The sequence below is a fragment of the Pteropus medius genome, unplaced genomic scaffold (assembly GCF_902729225.1).
Source record: "Pteropus medius unplaced genomic scaffold, Ma_sr-lr_union100, whole genome shotgun sequence".
Taxonomy (NCBI): domain Eukaryota; kingdom Metazoa; phylum Chordata; class Mammalia; order Chiroptera; family Pteropodidae; genus Pteropus; species Pteropus medius.
The window spans coordinates 3929134-3942327 of NW_024342469.1; the positions used below are offsets into that span (position 1 = coordinate 3929134).

Genomic DNA, 13194 nt, shown 5'->3' on the forward strand with positions numbered 1-13194 from the left:
AGCTCAGGTCGAGTTCCCGTCAGCACCGCCTCATTCTCTGACACCCCAGCGGCTGTGTGGCCCCGAAGGATACCGTCCCTTACACGGCTCTAAGGGGCACATCTTTGTCACCTCGAAAGGCCAGATGTGTTCCCAACCGACCTGTGCATTTAATGAAGCGCCACTTGCTTCTTTCTGGAAAAGCCATTATGTGGGCCCGGGTGCATCTCGCAGCGGGTGTCGAGTGAGGAGGGGTACTCGGGCCCCCACTGAGCAGCGTCGTGACAGGGAGAGAGCACGTCCACTTGTTTAAGGGAAACGTGGGGCGGGGACGCTTTGAGCCACTGGTGACTCAGTCCTGTTGGAGTTGGTGAGAGCTCCCGCCTCCGTCCGACTGGCACTGGCAGAGGCGGGGAGACCGTGGGGGGACCGCCACTGTGCCCCCGAGAAGGGAGGGACCGTGGCCTTCACGACGGGGAGAAACGGGCTGATCTGAAAGCATTTTGGGGCAGCGTAGACAGGGCCTGCAGAGGGACTGGATGTGGTTGAGGATGACGGTAGGGTCCCAGGCGGGTGACGTGGGGTGTTGCCGCAGACCAGGAAAGACAGTGGGGGAGCTGGGGCTCGGGCTCAGAGCACTGGGTTTGTTGTCGTTGACTTTGGTAGGATGCCTGGGTGAATTGACCGGTGGAGTGGAAGGTGGGCCGATACTGAGGCAGAGCAAGGTTGGCGAAGTAGCGGAGGTACAGAGAGGGGCAGGTGCATAAGCGCAGAGATGAGAGGAAATGAGAGGGGCAGGTGTGTGTGTCAGGAATGGGAGGGTGTGTGGCAGGAGGAGGCGAACCTGGTACACATGGCCTGTGATGAATGGCCTTCTCACTGGTGGTGGTGCCAGCACAGAGACTTAGAAGCGTGTGTGCGTGTGTGTGTGCGTGTGTGTGCAGCGTGTGTGTGTGCAGTGTGGGTGTAGCATGAATGTGTGTGTGGTATTGTGCACATGGTGTTTGTGGATGTGAACGTGTGTCGAGTGCACACTCGCACGCTGGGGTGTGACCCTGGCTCCAGCCTCGGCCCCTCCCGCTGTGTCTGCTGTGACCCGGGGGCAGTGGAGAGGACACGGGGCAGGGACCAGCCCATCCAGGGCAGGCCAGGGGAGCAGCAAAATCGAAACGGGACCAGGTCAGCACCCCGACTGGTGGGGGCGCAGAGACCCGGACGGCGCGGGGCCAGGAGACCAGGGCTGTGGACGGCGGAGGGTGCGGTGCCAACAGCCCCAGAGCCAGGCGGCACGTACGTTCCACAAGGAGCGAAGCACGGACCAAAGCCTGCGCCCCAGGCCGGGCCGGGGACACAGAATGGATCGGACCTTGTCCCTGCCTGTGGGACACTCACCGAGCCTGGCTACCTCACTGGTTCTCCACTCCAGCTCCCCGCGAACCCCTGCTCACCCCTCCAAACCCCGCTCTCCTCCTGCAGGCCGCCCTCCCTCCTCTGGAGGACATCTCTCCCTGTGCCCCACGCCAGCCCAGCCAGGACCGTGTGGTCTGTGGTCGCACGCGTGCCCACTGGACCGGGCGAGGACAGGGACAGTCTGCGTCCCCCGCAGGGGTCTCAGGGCGGGGAGCTGGCCCGGGGCTAGGAGTCACGCCTTCTGGTTTCACTCCGTCCACCCAGGCTTTGCTGTTTACCCTTGGGCAGTCACCGCCCTTCCCCAGCCCACCCCGCCCCCAGCTTGGCTTTCTCCTCTGTAAGAAGAGAGAGGCTTCTACAGTGTCTTTCAGCCTGAAACCCTTCTACACGTCTTTGTGGCTAATGGAGGTGCCAATCAGGGACAAGAACGGATGTGGAAAGCACTTTGAAAAATTCATAGCAGGAGGCGAAGGGAGAGTATTTTTGTGGAGTGGGAGGAGGGGGTTATGGACAGAGGCCGCGGCTGAAAAGGACAGTGTCTGAGTACTTTGTGGCATTTAATGTCGATCTCAGATCTCCCAGAAAAGCAAGGGCATCAAATATTTACCAAAGCGGCATTAAACATTAACCTTTAGGATGCAGATGTTTAAAGACCCTGAGCTCCTCGGGAACCGTGGAGAAGTCAGGAGGGTGAGCTGACGGGGAAAGAAGGGTCCGTGGAGAATGAAGCCCCCGAGCCAGGTCCCCACGGACCCCCCGCCTCCCCGCTGCCGAAGCCGGAGTAGCCTCCAGCCGCGTGTCTGCAGCAGCCCTCGGCCCTTCCCGGCCCTCCTGCACCCCGCCCCCCGCTCTACCGCTCCGTGCAGCACTGCCCACGGGGGACCGCGGCCCTCCTGCAGCTCAGGGCTGTCTGCCGAGCCTCCAGCTCCTCGTTCCGTGACAGCCCGGCTTCCGAGGTGGCCTTCGCCACTCTATCCAGCCCCAAGAACTCGGGGCTCTGGCCCTTTCACCCCACTCTTATGAGGGCCCTCGTGATGACGCTAGGCCCACCTGGGTGATCCAGGACAATCTCCCCAGCTCAGGGTCTCTCACCGTGTGAGGTCGCAGTCACAGCTTCTGGGGGTTCGGACAGGGACCGCTTTGGGGGCCTCCGTCGTGCCTACCCAGCCCTCGATGTCGGGTCACAGGATGGGAGGACGTGCCGCGCTTCGTGTGCGTTCTGCCAGCCAGCCCTCCGCCCCACCGTTTGCGTGTCCCCAGGAATCTGTGGGCGTGCCGGTGGGCCCACCCCCTTCCCAGCACACGGCCTGGTCGGCCTTTTCCATCTTGGCGTTTTCGGTGGGTGTGTCGGGGCAGCTCATGGTCGTTTTACGCTGCATGTTCCCGATGCCCGCGTTTCCCTTTCTGTTCTTATTACACAAGCACACCTCCTCCATGCAGGCTCCCAGGACTGCGCCTTTCGTGGATAAGAGCTCCGCCCTGGGGGACTCCACCTTCGCCGTTTCCTCGGGGGGTTCCGCACTGTCTGCACCTTTGTAAGATGCGGGAATCGTGTCTGCATCTCTCGTGGCTGCTGAGAGAATGCAATGGGAAACGTGCCGAAAGCTGCCAGCCCCACGCCTGCCAGCTCTCACCGCGGCCGGGGGCACGCATTGTCTGCGTTTACCTGGCAATGAGTCCTGTTGTGCCGCGTGATCCTCCGCTTTTGTGAGATTGTCGCAGACGCTCAGTGTTCCAGAAGCGTTCATTGTTATTCAAATCGCCAGGTGCTGTGTCTTATCTTCCAAATTGGGGTGCAGATGCAGCCAGCTGCGGAGGGCCCCATGCTGGTTTCCGGCTCTGTACCTCTGTCCGCAGGACCCCCGGGCTACTGCCCTGCAGCAGGGGGTGGCCGTGCAGCCTGGCAGGTAGCAGCCCAGGCAGGACTCCCGGCCCCGCCACTAACTAGATGCTGTGTGACCCTGAGCAAGTTATGTTTCCTCCCTGAGACGTGCTGTCAGGCGGCCAAGCCAGACGTGCCTCGTCCTCAGGCGGGCTCCTGCCATCCCTCCCTCGAACCTGCCCAGCTGAAAGGGACCCAGTTTCTGCACCTGTAAATGGGGGAAATAATGACCTCACCTCCTAGGTGTGTTGGGAGAGCTGAGCACACGGAGGAAATAAATAGCCAATACACGTCGGCCCTCTCTCCGCCTTTGCTATAGTTAGGAAGGACCGTCCACGTCTGCTGCCCAGAGCCCGCGGCGTGTCCAAACGCCTTCGCCTGGCAGCTGAAACCCGCGGGGGCGGCCACCTCTCCAGACTCCCCGTTGCCAGGAGCATGTTGTGCCGCCTGCTGTGACCTTCTGAATGGCTCCGGCTCAGGCTGGCCCTCCGCCTGGACCACCTTCCCATCTTTCTGGCTGACTCTGCTCAGGCCCAGCTTGGCTCAGCTCCCCAGGAGTTCTCCCCGAAGCCCCGGCCCCAGCGAGGCCATCCCAGGACCCCCCAGGCACTGGTGACGGAGCAGGTCAGCTGCCGTCACTTGTAGTTTGCCAAGTAGAGAAAGGGGAGGTGGGCTGAGCGCGTGGGATTGCGTGGGAGCACTCGGGGCTTCTGGAAAGACTCCTTCAAAGTGGAGGCCACGAAACAAGAACCAGGAACAGACGCCTGGCAGGACAAGGCCCAGCAGGCCCAGCCGAGGCGGGAGGACGTCGCCCTCTCAGGAACCAGAAGCAGAATTTTTTTTAATGTTATTGATTTTTAAATACTTGTATTATGCAGAAGAATGTAGCTACAGTGTACATATAAGGCATTAAAAAAGATGAAACCAACGCGTGTTCCCACCAAGAAATAGCGCGACGTCGGTACCACAGAGGCCCTCGGCACTGCCCCCCGCCTCGAGGGCCCAGACGCCTGGATTTTGTGCTCGTCACCCCCAAACAGACGTGTCTCCCTAGGGAGTGACTGGAGCAGCTTGTGCCCTCCAGAGAAGTCACTCTGGGAAAATGCGGAGGCTGACCTGGACGTAGGGCCCAGCGGCCAGGACAGAGCTTGGAGGCCTTGGCCAAGGTCTGGGGTGATGCTGCTTCCACTCGGAGAATGGGGAGCCTCTTTCCATGACTGCCTGGGACAGCAAAGATGGATGAGAAGGGACAGTGGCCGCTGCCCCCATATCTCAGAAGGGCCGCTGAGGGCAGTGGGGGCGGGCAGTGAACACGGGAGCAGGCTGGGCCCACCTTACGAAAGTTTTCCAGTGGGCTGTGAGATGATGAGCTCACCGTCCCTGGGGAAGCCGAGCAAAGCAGACAGTCCTCCAACGAGGAAAGCAGTACAGCGGCTGGCAGGGGGCGTGGCAAGGAGTAGTGCCCCAGGGGACTGGGGGTGCAGCAGGGTCAGGAAGGGCTCCCTGAGGGCTGTCTGCACCGGGACCTGCGGTTGCTGAGAAAACGCGCCACATACAGATGCCTAGAGATCAGTCTCGGCAGCGAGAACGGCAAGCGCCAAGGCCCTGAGGCAGCGATGCCCAGGAAGATCAGCAAAGAGGCTCGAGCGGCTTGAGAGGAATGTCCAGGGGGCACGAGACGAGATCAGAGCAGGAAGGTCCTGAGGAGGGGGGGCAGGTGCAGCATGGAAAGTCACCAGGGCCTTGGTGATGACAAGGCATTAGAGGGTCTCAAGCAGAAGAGATTTCACATACATATATATGAAATATTTATATACATATATTTACATGTATGGTTTTTTTTTCTGAAGCACAGAGGACTCTGGCTTCAGTACTGAGAATACACTGCAGGCAGGAGAGGGCAGAGAAGTCAGTTAAGAGACCGAAACACCCCAGGCGAGAGAGAGAATGCTCCCTTGGACCGTGGTAGTGATGATGGGCATGGTGAGAAATGGCTGGATTTCGTATCTGCTTGGCATAGGTGAGACTGGCCGACGGACTGGGCTTGGGTGTAAGAGAAGGAAGGAGCGAGGTCCGCTCCGAGCCTTTCGACCTGAGCTACCAGAAGGATGGAGCCTGCCGTCAGCCCACATGGGAGGGCCGAGGGGAAGCGGGCTCAGGAGCCCCGGAGTGCATTTTTGGAGGTGATGGGAATGAGGTGCCTGTGGGGCACGCCAGGAGGCTGTTGGGGTTCAGGAGAGAGGCCACGTGGATGACAGCATGCCGGGCAGGAGATCAGAGAATGGGGGTGTCTGAAGATGGCGACTTGGGGCGGCCGGCAGACCTGGCTCCTGGACACTGATATTGGTGACAACCTCCATCGCGTGGGGAGGCACTGTTTTGAACGATGGACATTTCATTGACCTTAATCTTCCACTTTTGCCCACCTTGCTGCAAAAAGGAAGTTGGTAGATATTTTGTCCTCGTGAGCACATTTGCGGGACAATCGTTACGCGGAATTACTGGGTCAGCGGTTGTGCGACTCTGTAGCTTTGCTACTTGTCACACCGCCTTCCTCAGAAGTGACCCCCGTGTCTCTCCTAGCAGCAAAGCAGAGGCGTCTTCCCCACGAACCAGCGTCTCGGCCGTCGTGATGAGCGAAAGCACGTGGAAGCTTCCTGTCGCCTGTGCCCTGGGATCCTTTTCATTGTGGCTCTGATTTGTGTTTCTTTTTAGACTTTGCATGTGCAATTTGCCGCTTTCTCTCTTTCTTCTTGGCAATCGGTCTGTGCCGATTCTCTCTTCCTGGATCCTTTGGGTAATTTCCGTTTCCCTGGAAATCCGCCCGTGTCGTCGAGGATTTCTGACTTAATCGGACAGAGCCGGGTTACAGGCGCCTTCATCACGAGAAGTTTCCTCTCGTGACTTCTCTGTTCTCATCTTCACTGAGCACCTGCTCTGTGCTCCGCACACGAACAGCCCTGGGGAGATAGCGATGGCCAAAACAGACGAAAAGTCCTACTTTTGTGGAGACTACAGATAATTTAAAAAATACGCATGTAAAATAGATGGACTGTTAGATGGTGATAAATGCTAGAGAGAAAAACACAATGAGAGAGTAGCAGGGAGTTTAAGATGGGGACCCCCTCTGCCTAAGGTAGAGAGGGTCTCCACGGTAGGTGACTTGAGGAGATGAGGGAATAAGCTGTGGGTTTATACGGGAGGAGAGGCGGGAGCCTGCTGGTGCAGACTGCGTATTGATCTGGCTTTTCCAGAGAACCAGAACCAATAAGATATGTACATGTAAAAAGATTTACTGTGAGGAACTGGCTCCTGCAGTGATGGAGGCTGAGAAGGGCTAAGGTCTGCCATCGGAAAGCTGGAGGATGGTAGAAGGTCCAGTCGAATCCAAGGGCAGGAAATGGAGTGACGTCCCAGCCCAGGCAGGCAGAGAGGGCATTCCGTCTTCCTCCGCCTGCTTGTTCTAGTCTATTCGCCCAGAGTGGATTGGGCTCGCCCATGCTGGGGAGGGCCATCTGGCTTAGCTCGGTCCACCGATTCGAATATGGATCCCCTGGAGAAACACCCTCCTGGATGTGCCCAGAGATTATGTTTAGCCAGATATCTGGGTCCCCGGGGCCAGTCAGTTTGATGCATAAAATGAGCCACCGCAGTTGATGGAGTGAACCAAAGGCAGAAGGTCAGGGATTTGATTGGAGAAGAAGGTTTAGGCTTCTACTCCGAGGGACATGGGAGCCACTGAGGGTTTTGAGCAGAGAGCGACGCATGATCTGATGTAGATTTTCACAAGATCCCTCTGGCTGCTGTGTGCAGAATAGACGGAAGGAGTCGGCCAGTGAGCAGACCGCTGTGAGAATCTGCTGGCTTGGACCACAGGACGAGCAAAGAAGGCAGCAGGAAGGGCAAGGTTAATGGAAATATCTGAAGGAAGAGGCAACAGGATTTGCCCCTTGGGTTTATTTTGCCATTTTTTTTCTAAGTTTTTGAGTTGGTTGGTTAATTCATGTTTTTGTTTGTTTATTAATAGCATTATTTAAAGCTATAAATTTTCCTCTGAGCATTGCTTTGGCTGCATCTCAAAAGTTCTGAACTGTATTATTTTTATTTTCATTATTGGGTCAGATGTAGGCGTGAGAGAAAGAGTGGGGCCAGACACCTCTGGGAGCAACCAGAAGCATAGAGTCTATCTGCTGAGGTCAAGAAAATTGTGGGGAAAACTGATTTGGGGAGAAAGATCTGGATTTTGGTTTGGGGCACGTTCAATTTTAGATGTCTCTTAAGTTCATGATGTCAGGTAGACAGGAGATGTGAGCCTGGAGTTCAGGTGAGAGGTCGAGGCTGGAGAGTCCTCGGCATACGGTGTTTAAATCCTTGTGGGGAGATGAGATTCTCAAGACTGAGTAGAGATGGAGAGGAGAAGAGGAGGCTGGGAAGGTGGGGAGCGACCTGCAGAGAAGCGTGAGAATCAGGAGGGGAACCGGGAGAGAGGCTGGAATACCCCGGAAGCAGGAGGAGTGGTCACCGGTGTCAGTGCCGCCAAGAAGACAAGCAAAAGGAAGACCAAGAAATGACCACCGGATGCAGCAACATGGAGGTCTGTGGTGACTTCGATAAGGGCAAATTCTGCAGAATAGTTGGGACAAAGCCAATCTGGAGAAGTTATGGGACAGTGGAGCATGGAATTGGGGAGCAAAAGTACAGATAACTTCCAAATGGTCACTTCTTCCTTTTGCTTTACTAGATTCACCAAGAGTTAGTAGGTTTCCTTGTTTTTCAAAATGAACCAGAAATTGGGTTTATATATTTATTCCTTCTTTTTACTGTTTTTAACTCATTTCGGCCTTAATTTATCAATTGCTTTTCGATGCCTTCTTTGGGTTTATTTTGCCATTTTTTTTTCTAAGTTTCTGAGTTGGATGGTTAATTCATGTTTTTGTTTGTTTATTAATAGCATTATTTAAAGCTATAAATTTTCCTCTGAGCATTGCTTTGGCTGCATCTCACAAGTTCTGAACTGTATTATTTTTATTTTCATTATTGTCTAGATATCCTGGAGTTTTGACTTTTTGCTCTCTCTTAGACTCAAGAGTTATGTTAAAGAATATTTAAACTTTTTAGTGGTAGAGTTAATTTTGTTTTGTGGTGTTCTTATTTTCAAAATCTAGTATATCGTGATTAGAGAATGTTGTCTTATTTCTATATTTTGGAATTTGCTCTTTCGTGGCCTGAGAGTCATTTTTTATGCGTGCATTTTCAAGAATACTTAAACAGAAGGTAAATTCTGTTTAACATACACAATGTTATTAATCTGATTATTTGGTTCTCTATATCCTTATTTATGTCTTTGCCATCTTCCTCTCTAATGGACTGAGAGGGGTGAATTAAAATGCACTAATACTCGCAATCTCTGTCTTTTCCTTCCTACATTTCCAGGAGTTCTTGCTCAACGAATGTTGACGCTATGTTATTTGGTGCATAGACACTCAGTACTTTTAAATTCTATGGTGACTCTCATCCTCGATCCCCACCCAGTGCTCTTCTTTTTCTCATGAAATATTTCTTGCCCTGACGTCAGCTCTATCTGACAACCAAGTTAAGACCCCTGGTTTCTCTAGGTTTTCATCCGTTGTTTTTGTTTTTTGGTGTTTTTTTTGTTTGTTTGTTTTTTTATGTTTCTGCCCATTTTTTAAATTTTTGGTAAAACACATAACATCAAATGTACCATTTCAACCATTTTTAAGTGTACGGTTCAGCGGCATTATCGTTGTGTAGCCGTCACCATAACCTTTTCATCGTCTGCCTACTCTTTTATAGTAAACCTTTCTGAATCATTCTACCTTTAGCAGATTTTGTTTGTAATCCGGTCTGAAGGTCTTTTTTTTGTTTTAAGCCAATGTGTATGGCTCATTAACACTTACTGATATGGCAGATATATTGGGTCTTAGTTCTGCCATCCTAGTTTATAATATGCTTTCTGCTTTTATAGCTTTGGTGGGGGTTGTCCATTTTCACCATATGGTCTCTGTTTTGTTTCATTTTTTGCGTATATGTCTTCTGACAATTGGAAAGCTGCGTTTTTCATCCCATGGTTATCTTCATAATTATACTGTGATATGATACCCTTAATCCTCTATTTATTTAGACGGCATTTATTTTCTCCCTGGTATGAACGATGTCCAAATTAGAATTATTCTGTTTTCCTTTCTCTTCTCTCTTTTCCATGAAATGATTTCAGTTGATTTCATTATGTTTTATAATAAAAACATAATTTTTCTATGTACCTTTGTACCTCTAAGTTTACCCTAACTGTGCATGAAGAAGACATAGTTTATGTATGCCACCTCTCTCCTTGTCACCTCTACCTCTCTTGTCATTATTTATCCATTCTCTGTTTCCTTTTCCATTCTTTTCTGTTATAGTCACAATCCTTAGATTTGTGTCAGACATGGTCCTATGGTGAAATAAATTCTCACTGCCAGTGTCTGGCCAGAGTTACTCACTCCATCCTAAGCGTGTCCTCTAGTAATTTATATAAGAAGGGCTCTTGGGAACTATGATTCAAAAAAGTGTTCAAGAAGTTTTTCTATTGACCTTGTACTTTAACGATGATTCATCTGGGCTTTAAATTCTTGGTTCATTCATTCGACAGATATTTATTAAACCCCTACTCTATGCCAGTGTCTGTTCTAGACCCCGGCAGTGCAAAAACGAACACAACATGCAAATACCTCGGCCTTCTTGTAGCTTACTTTTCAATTGGGGAAGACAAACAGTAACCTGGAGCAGCAAGTACAGTATGAGGTATTCTAGGTGGAGATACGTCCGTGGAGGAAGATAAAGCAAAGATAGAGCAGGTGATGGGAGACTAGGACCTGGCTTTTTTCTGTGAAGCAGAGGCAAAGGCGCCATGGAATCTCTCACCCTGAGAATCCATACACATGTTCCCAACGATGCAGGGGAGCGGGGGTTGGCTCGGCCTCTTGGAGCATCCAGTGCTCTGGAAATGTGGGCTGTGCTGACTTTGTCAGAGCCCCTCTCTCAACTGCATGCCTTGCCCCTGCTCACATATACTGGAGCTTGGTTGAAGATGTTTTATCCGTTAAGAGCTATAATCAGATGCAAGTAGCAGAAACCCAGCTGCTCTGGTGTGGAGGCGGGCAGTCGGGGACTGCCACCAGAACCAAGTTTCTCTCTGCTTTCCATGCCACCCGCATGAGTGAGGGCCCTTCATTCTCATGCCCTTACTAGATTCATGTCGCCTTCCCAGTAGATTTCCATTTACACGGCATTGGCCAGATTGGGTCATGTGACCACCTCTGTCTGCAAAGGAGTCTGGAAGGGTGAGTGTTTGTGACTGGGCAGTTGCCTTACAAATGGATACAAGACAGAGAATTCGCAATACCTGCCACAGGCGGAGTTTGTGTTTCTGTTCCTCATTGTCGTCGTTTGGAGGTGGTTTTGAGAGGAGAAGCGACTAGGGCAACTTAACCCTGCCGATCAAAGCTGTAAGTGCCCGCGGGCGGTGTTTGCCGTCCTGACCCGCCCCATTGGTCTCCTATGCCGGGAGAGCCCTGGTTTCCCTTCCATGAGTTTATATGATATGGTTGTATCCAGTGGTACAATTCTATGATTCATAATGGTTTTTATTATAAATATGGGTGGTATCTATATTTGTTCTTAATATTTTTTAATTTGCTATCACAAGGGTGAGCATATGGTTGAACGTCAAAATCAGAATACTTCTGAGCATGAAAGGGGAAGGATATTACAAATATGTCGGAACAGCAGCTGTTACTTGGGACTGTCCCAAGCCAAGACTTATAATCAGTCATGCTGGTAATTGTTGAGGTGGATGAACACCGTTGGTTTTATAAATTGATCTGTTTCTCATGGATTGAAAATCGTATCTTTATATCTGCACTCTCTGTTCTAATAATTTTATTATTATTATTATTTATGCCTACAGCACCTACTCTTCCTAGGTGGTCTCCCATCCAAGGCCCGACCCTGCTTAGTTTCCAAGATCAGACATTGAGCTTGTTCAGGGTGGCATGGCCGAAGACCATGGACCGTGGCTCCACTGGGCGCGAACCCAGGACCTTCTGCATATAAAGCAGACATGCTCACCACTACACTATAGAACTATGTCTGTTCTAATAATTAACCCGTTGATGCTCTTGGATTTTCTGTGTACATCGTCTGCAACTAATTGTGATTTGGGGTCTTTCGCTCCACTGCTGACACTATGCTTTTCCTTGTCTTCACCCCTGGGGCAGCAGCACTAGGTCTCTGTGGAACCCGTGTCCACGGGCCCTGTTCTACTTCCAGTCTTAATGTCGAATGTTCTTTGATATGCAGGAGACAAAGACAGGTCACGGCTCAGAGGAAAACTGGCTCCTCCTGGCACTGAGGGCCGAGAGAAATGTCCCCAGGGTGTCCCCGTGGAGGAGACGCCATGTGATATTTTGTTTCCTTCTTCCCCAGAAAACCCTTTTGCCGTGCCTCAGGATGGGGGAGGTGAGACCCGGAGCACACAGTGCAGCCTCGAAAAAGAACAACTTCAACAGAGACGCCGAGAAGAGCCGAGGCAGCCGTGGTGGCGGCGGAGGAGGAGATGCCACCTGTGCCCAAAACCCCCTTCCGCGGGCTTCTTTGATTAGGAGCAAACTCAGGGTGGGGGCCCGGAGGTGCGGGGGAGGGGATTCTGAGCCACCCGTCCGCAAGCAATAGTCCCATTTTGGGCTGGTGGCTTCTGAGAGGCGACACCATTGTGGACTCAAGATGACCAACACAAAACTCCTCTGGCCATTCGAGCCAGAAGGATTTAGGCCTGTGCGTCGTATCCATGGTTCCCTTGCCTCTGTCCCCTCCAGTAGTGGCCCGTGGGCCTATCCATGTCAGAGTATTGAATGTGAGTGTGTGTGTGTGAGTGTGCGTGTGTGTGCACGCGCGTGCGTGCACGCGCATGCATGCACATGTGTGATTTGGGTGTTCTTTTATTTGTTCGATTGGTTGGTTTCTCTTGGTCCCCCCCAAGTTCTCTGAGGGGCACACATCACATCCTTGCCAGCGTTTTGGGTTCCAGCTGTTTGCTGTAGCTGACAGCTGTGAGCCAGCTGGGGCTGGGGAGCATGGCCCCAGCCCTGCTGTGTCTCGGGGGGCGGTGGGGGGCACACTGGGGATTTGAAAATGCCAGCAAGCGTTCATCCTCGTGGAAGTCATTCCCACAGTAACAGTGGGCATGAGGGCCGCGCACGGGGGGCACTGCATTGTGTATTTTCTCGCACACCCTCTCTCTCCGCCTGGAGCTGTGATGTACCTCCTGCAGACACTCCTCAGAGCAGGGACAGTGACCAGGGCCACACAGCGGGGAGGAGACTGGCCCCGCGGTTGATGTCAGGGGTGTAGGAGCTCCAAGTCCCAGCTCCCAGCCGAGGGCACCCCCAGCCCAGTCCCGGGGTATCACCTAGTCACTTCCTGGGGGATGGGCCAGCGCCCGAGTCCTCCGCCGTCACCGTGCTGGGCCCCGATTCATGCAGCACATGCTGCTTAAGCACCCGCTGTGTGCCTGGCCCCGTGCCGGGCGGTGGTGGGGACGAGAGATGAATTGGGCTGCCCCGTCCCTGCCCCTGGGTGGGGGGCACCATCGGGTGGGAGAGACAGACACTCAGATCTCTGCTGGGTGGGGTGATAGCAGTATGGTAACCCAGAGGGGAAGGTTCTAGAAACCCTTCCACTTCTGGGTGGGACTTTAACACAAACCCAGGTGCGCATAACATCCATCCACAGAGCTCGCCACGGCCATGGCCCACCCTGCTGCCCGGGGCACACAAGGAAGGGCCTCGCCTGGAAAGAGACCACATCGGTCTCGAGGGCCACGCTGCCAGTGTAGACGCACTCACTCCGCGGGTGTCAGCGATACC

The 13194-nt window shown here is 52.9% G+C and overlaps 1 protein-coding gene across 2 annotated transcripts in view; it reads left to right on the plus strand.

Annotated features, from left to right (window-relative positions):
* Positions 1 to 12099, plus strand: part of SHISAL1 (shisa like 1) — a 64544-nt gene extending 52445 nt beyond the window's left edge. For both annotated transcript variants that reach the window (XM_039863224.1, XM_039863223.1), the window contains one exon: positions 11756 to 12099. In XM_039863224.1, coding sequence (XP_039719158.1) covers position 11756 — 1 coding nt within the window. In that variant the 3' untranslated portion in view covers positions 11757 to 12099. The remainder of the gene's footprint in view (positions 1 to 11755) is intronic.
* Positions 12100 to 13194: the final 1095 nt, after the last annotated feature.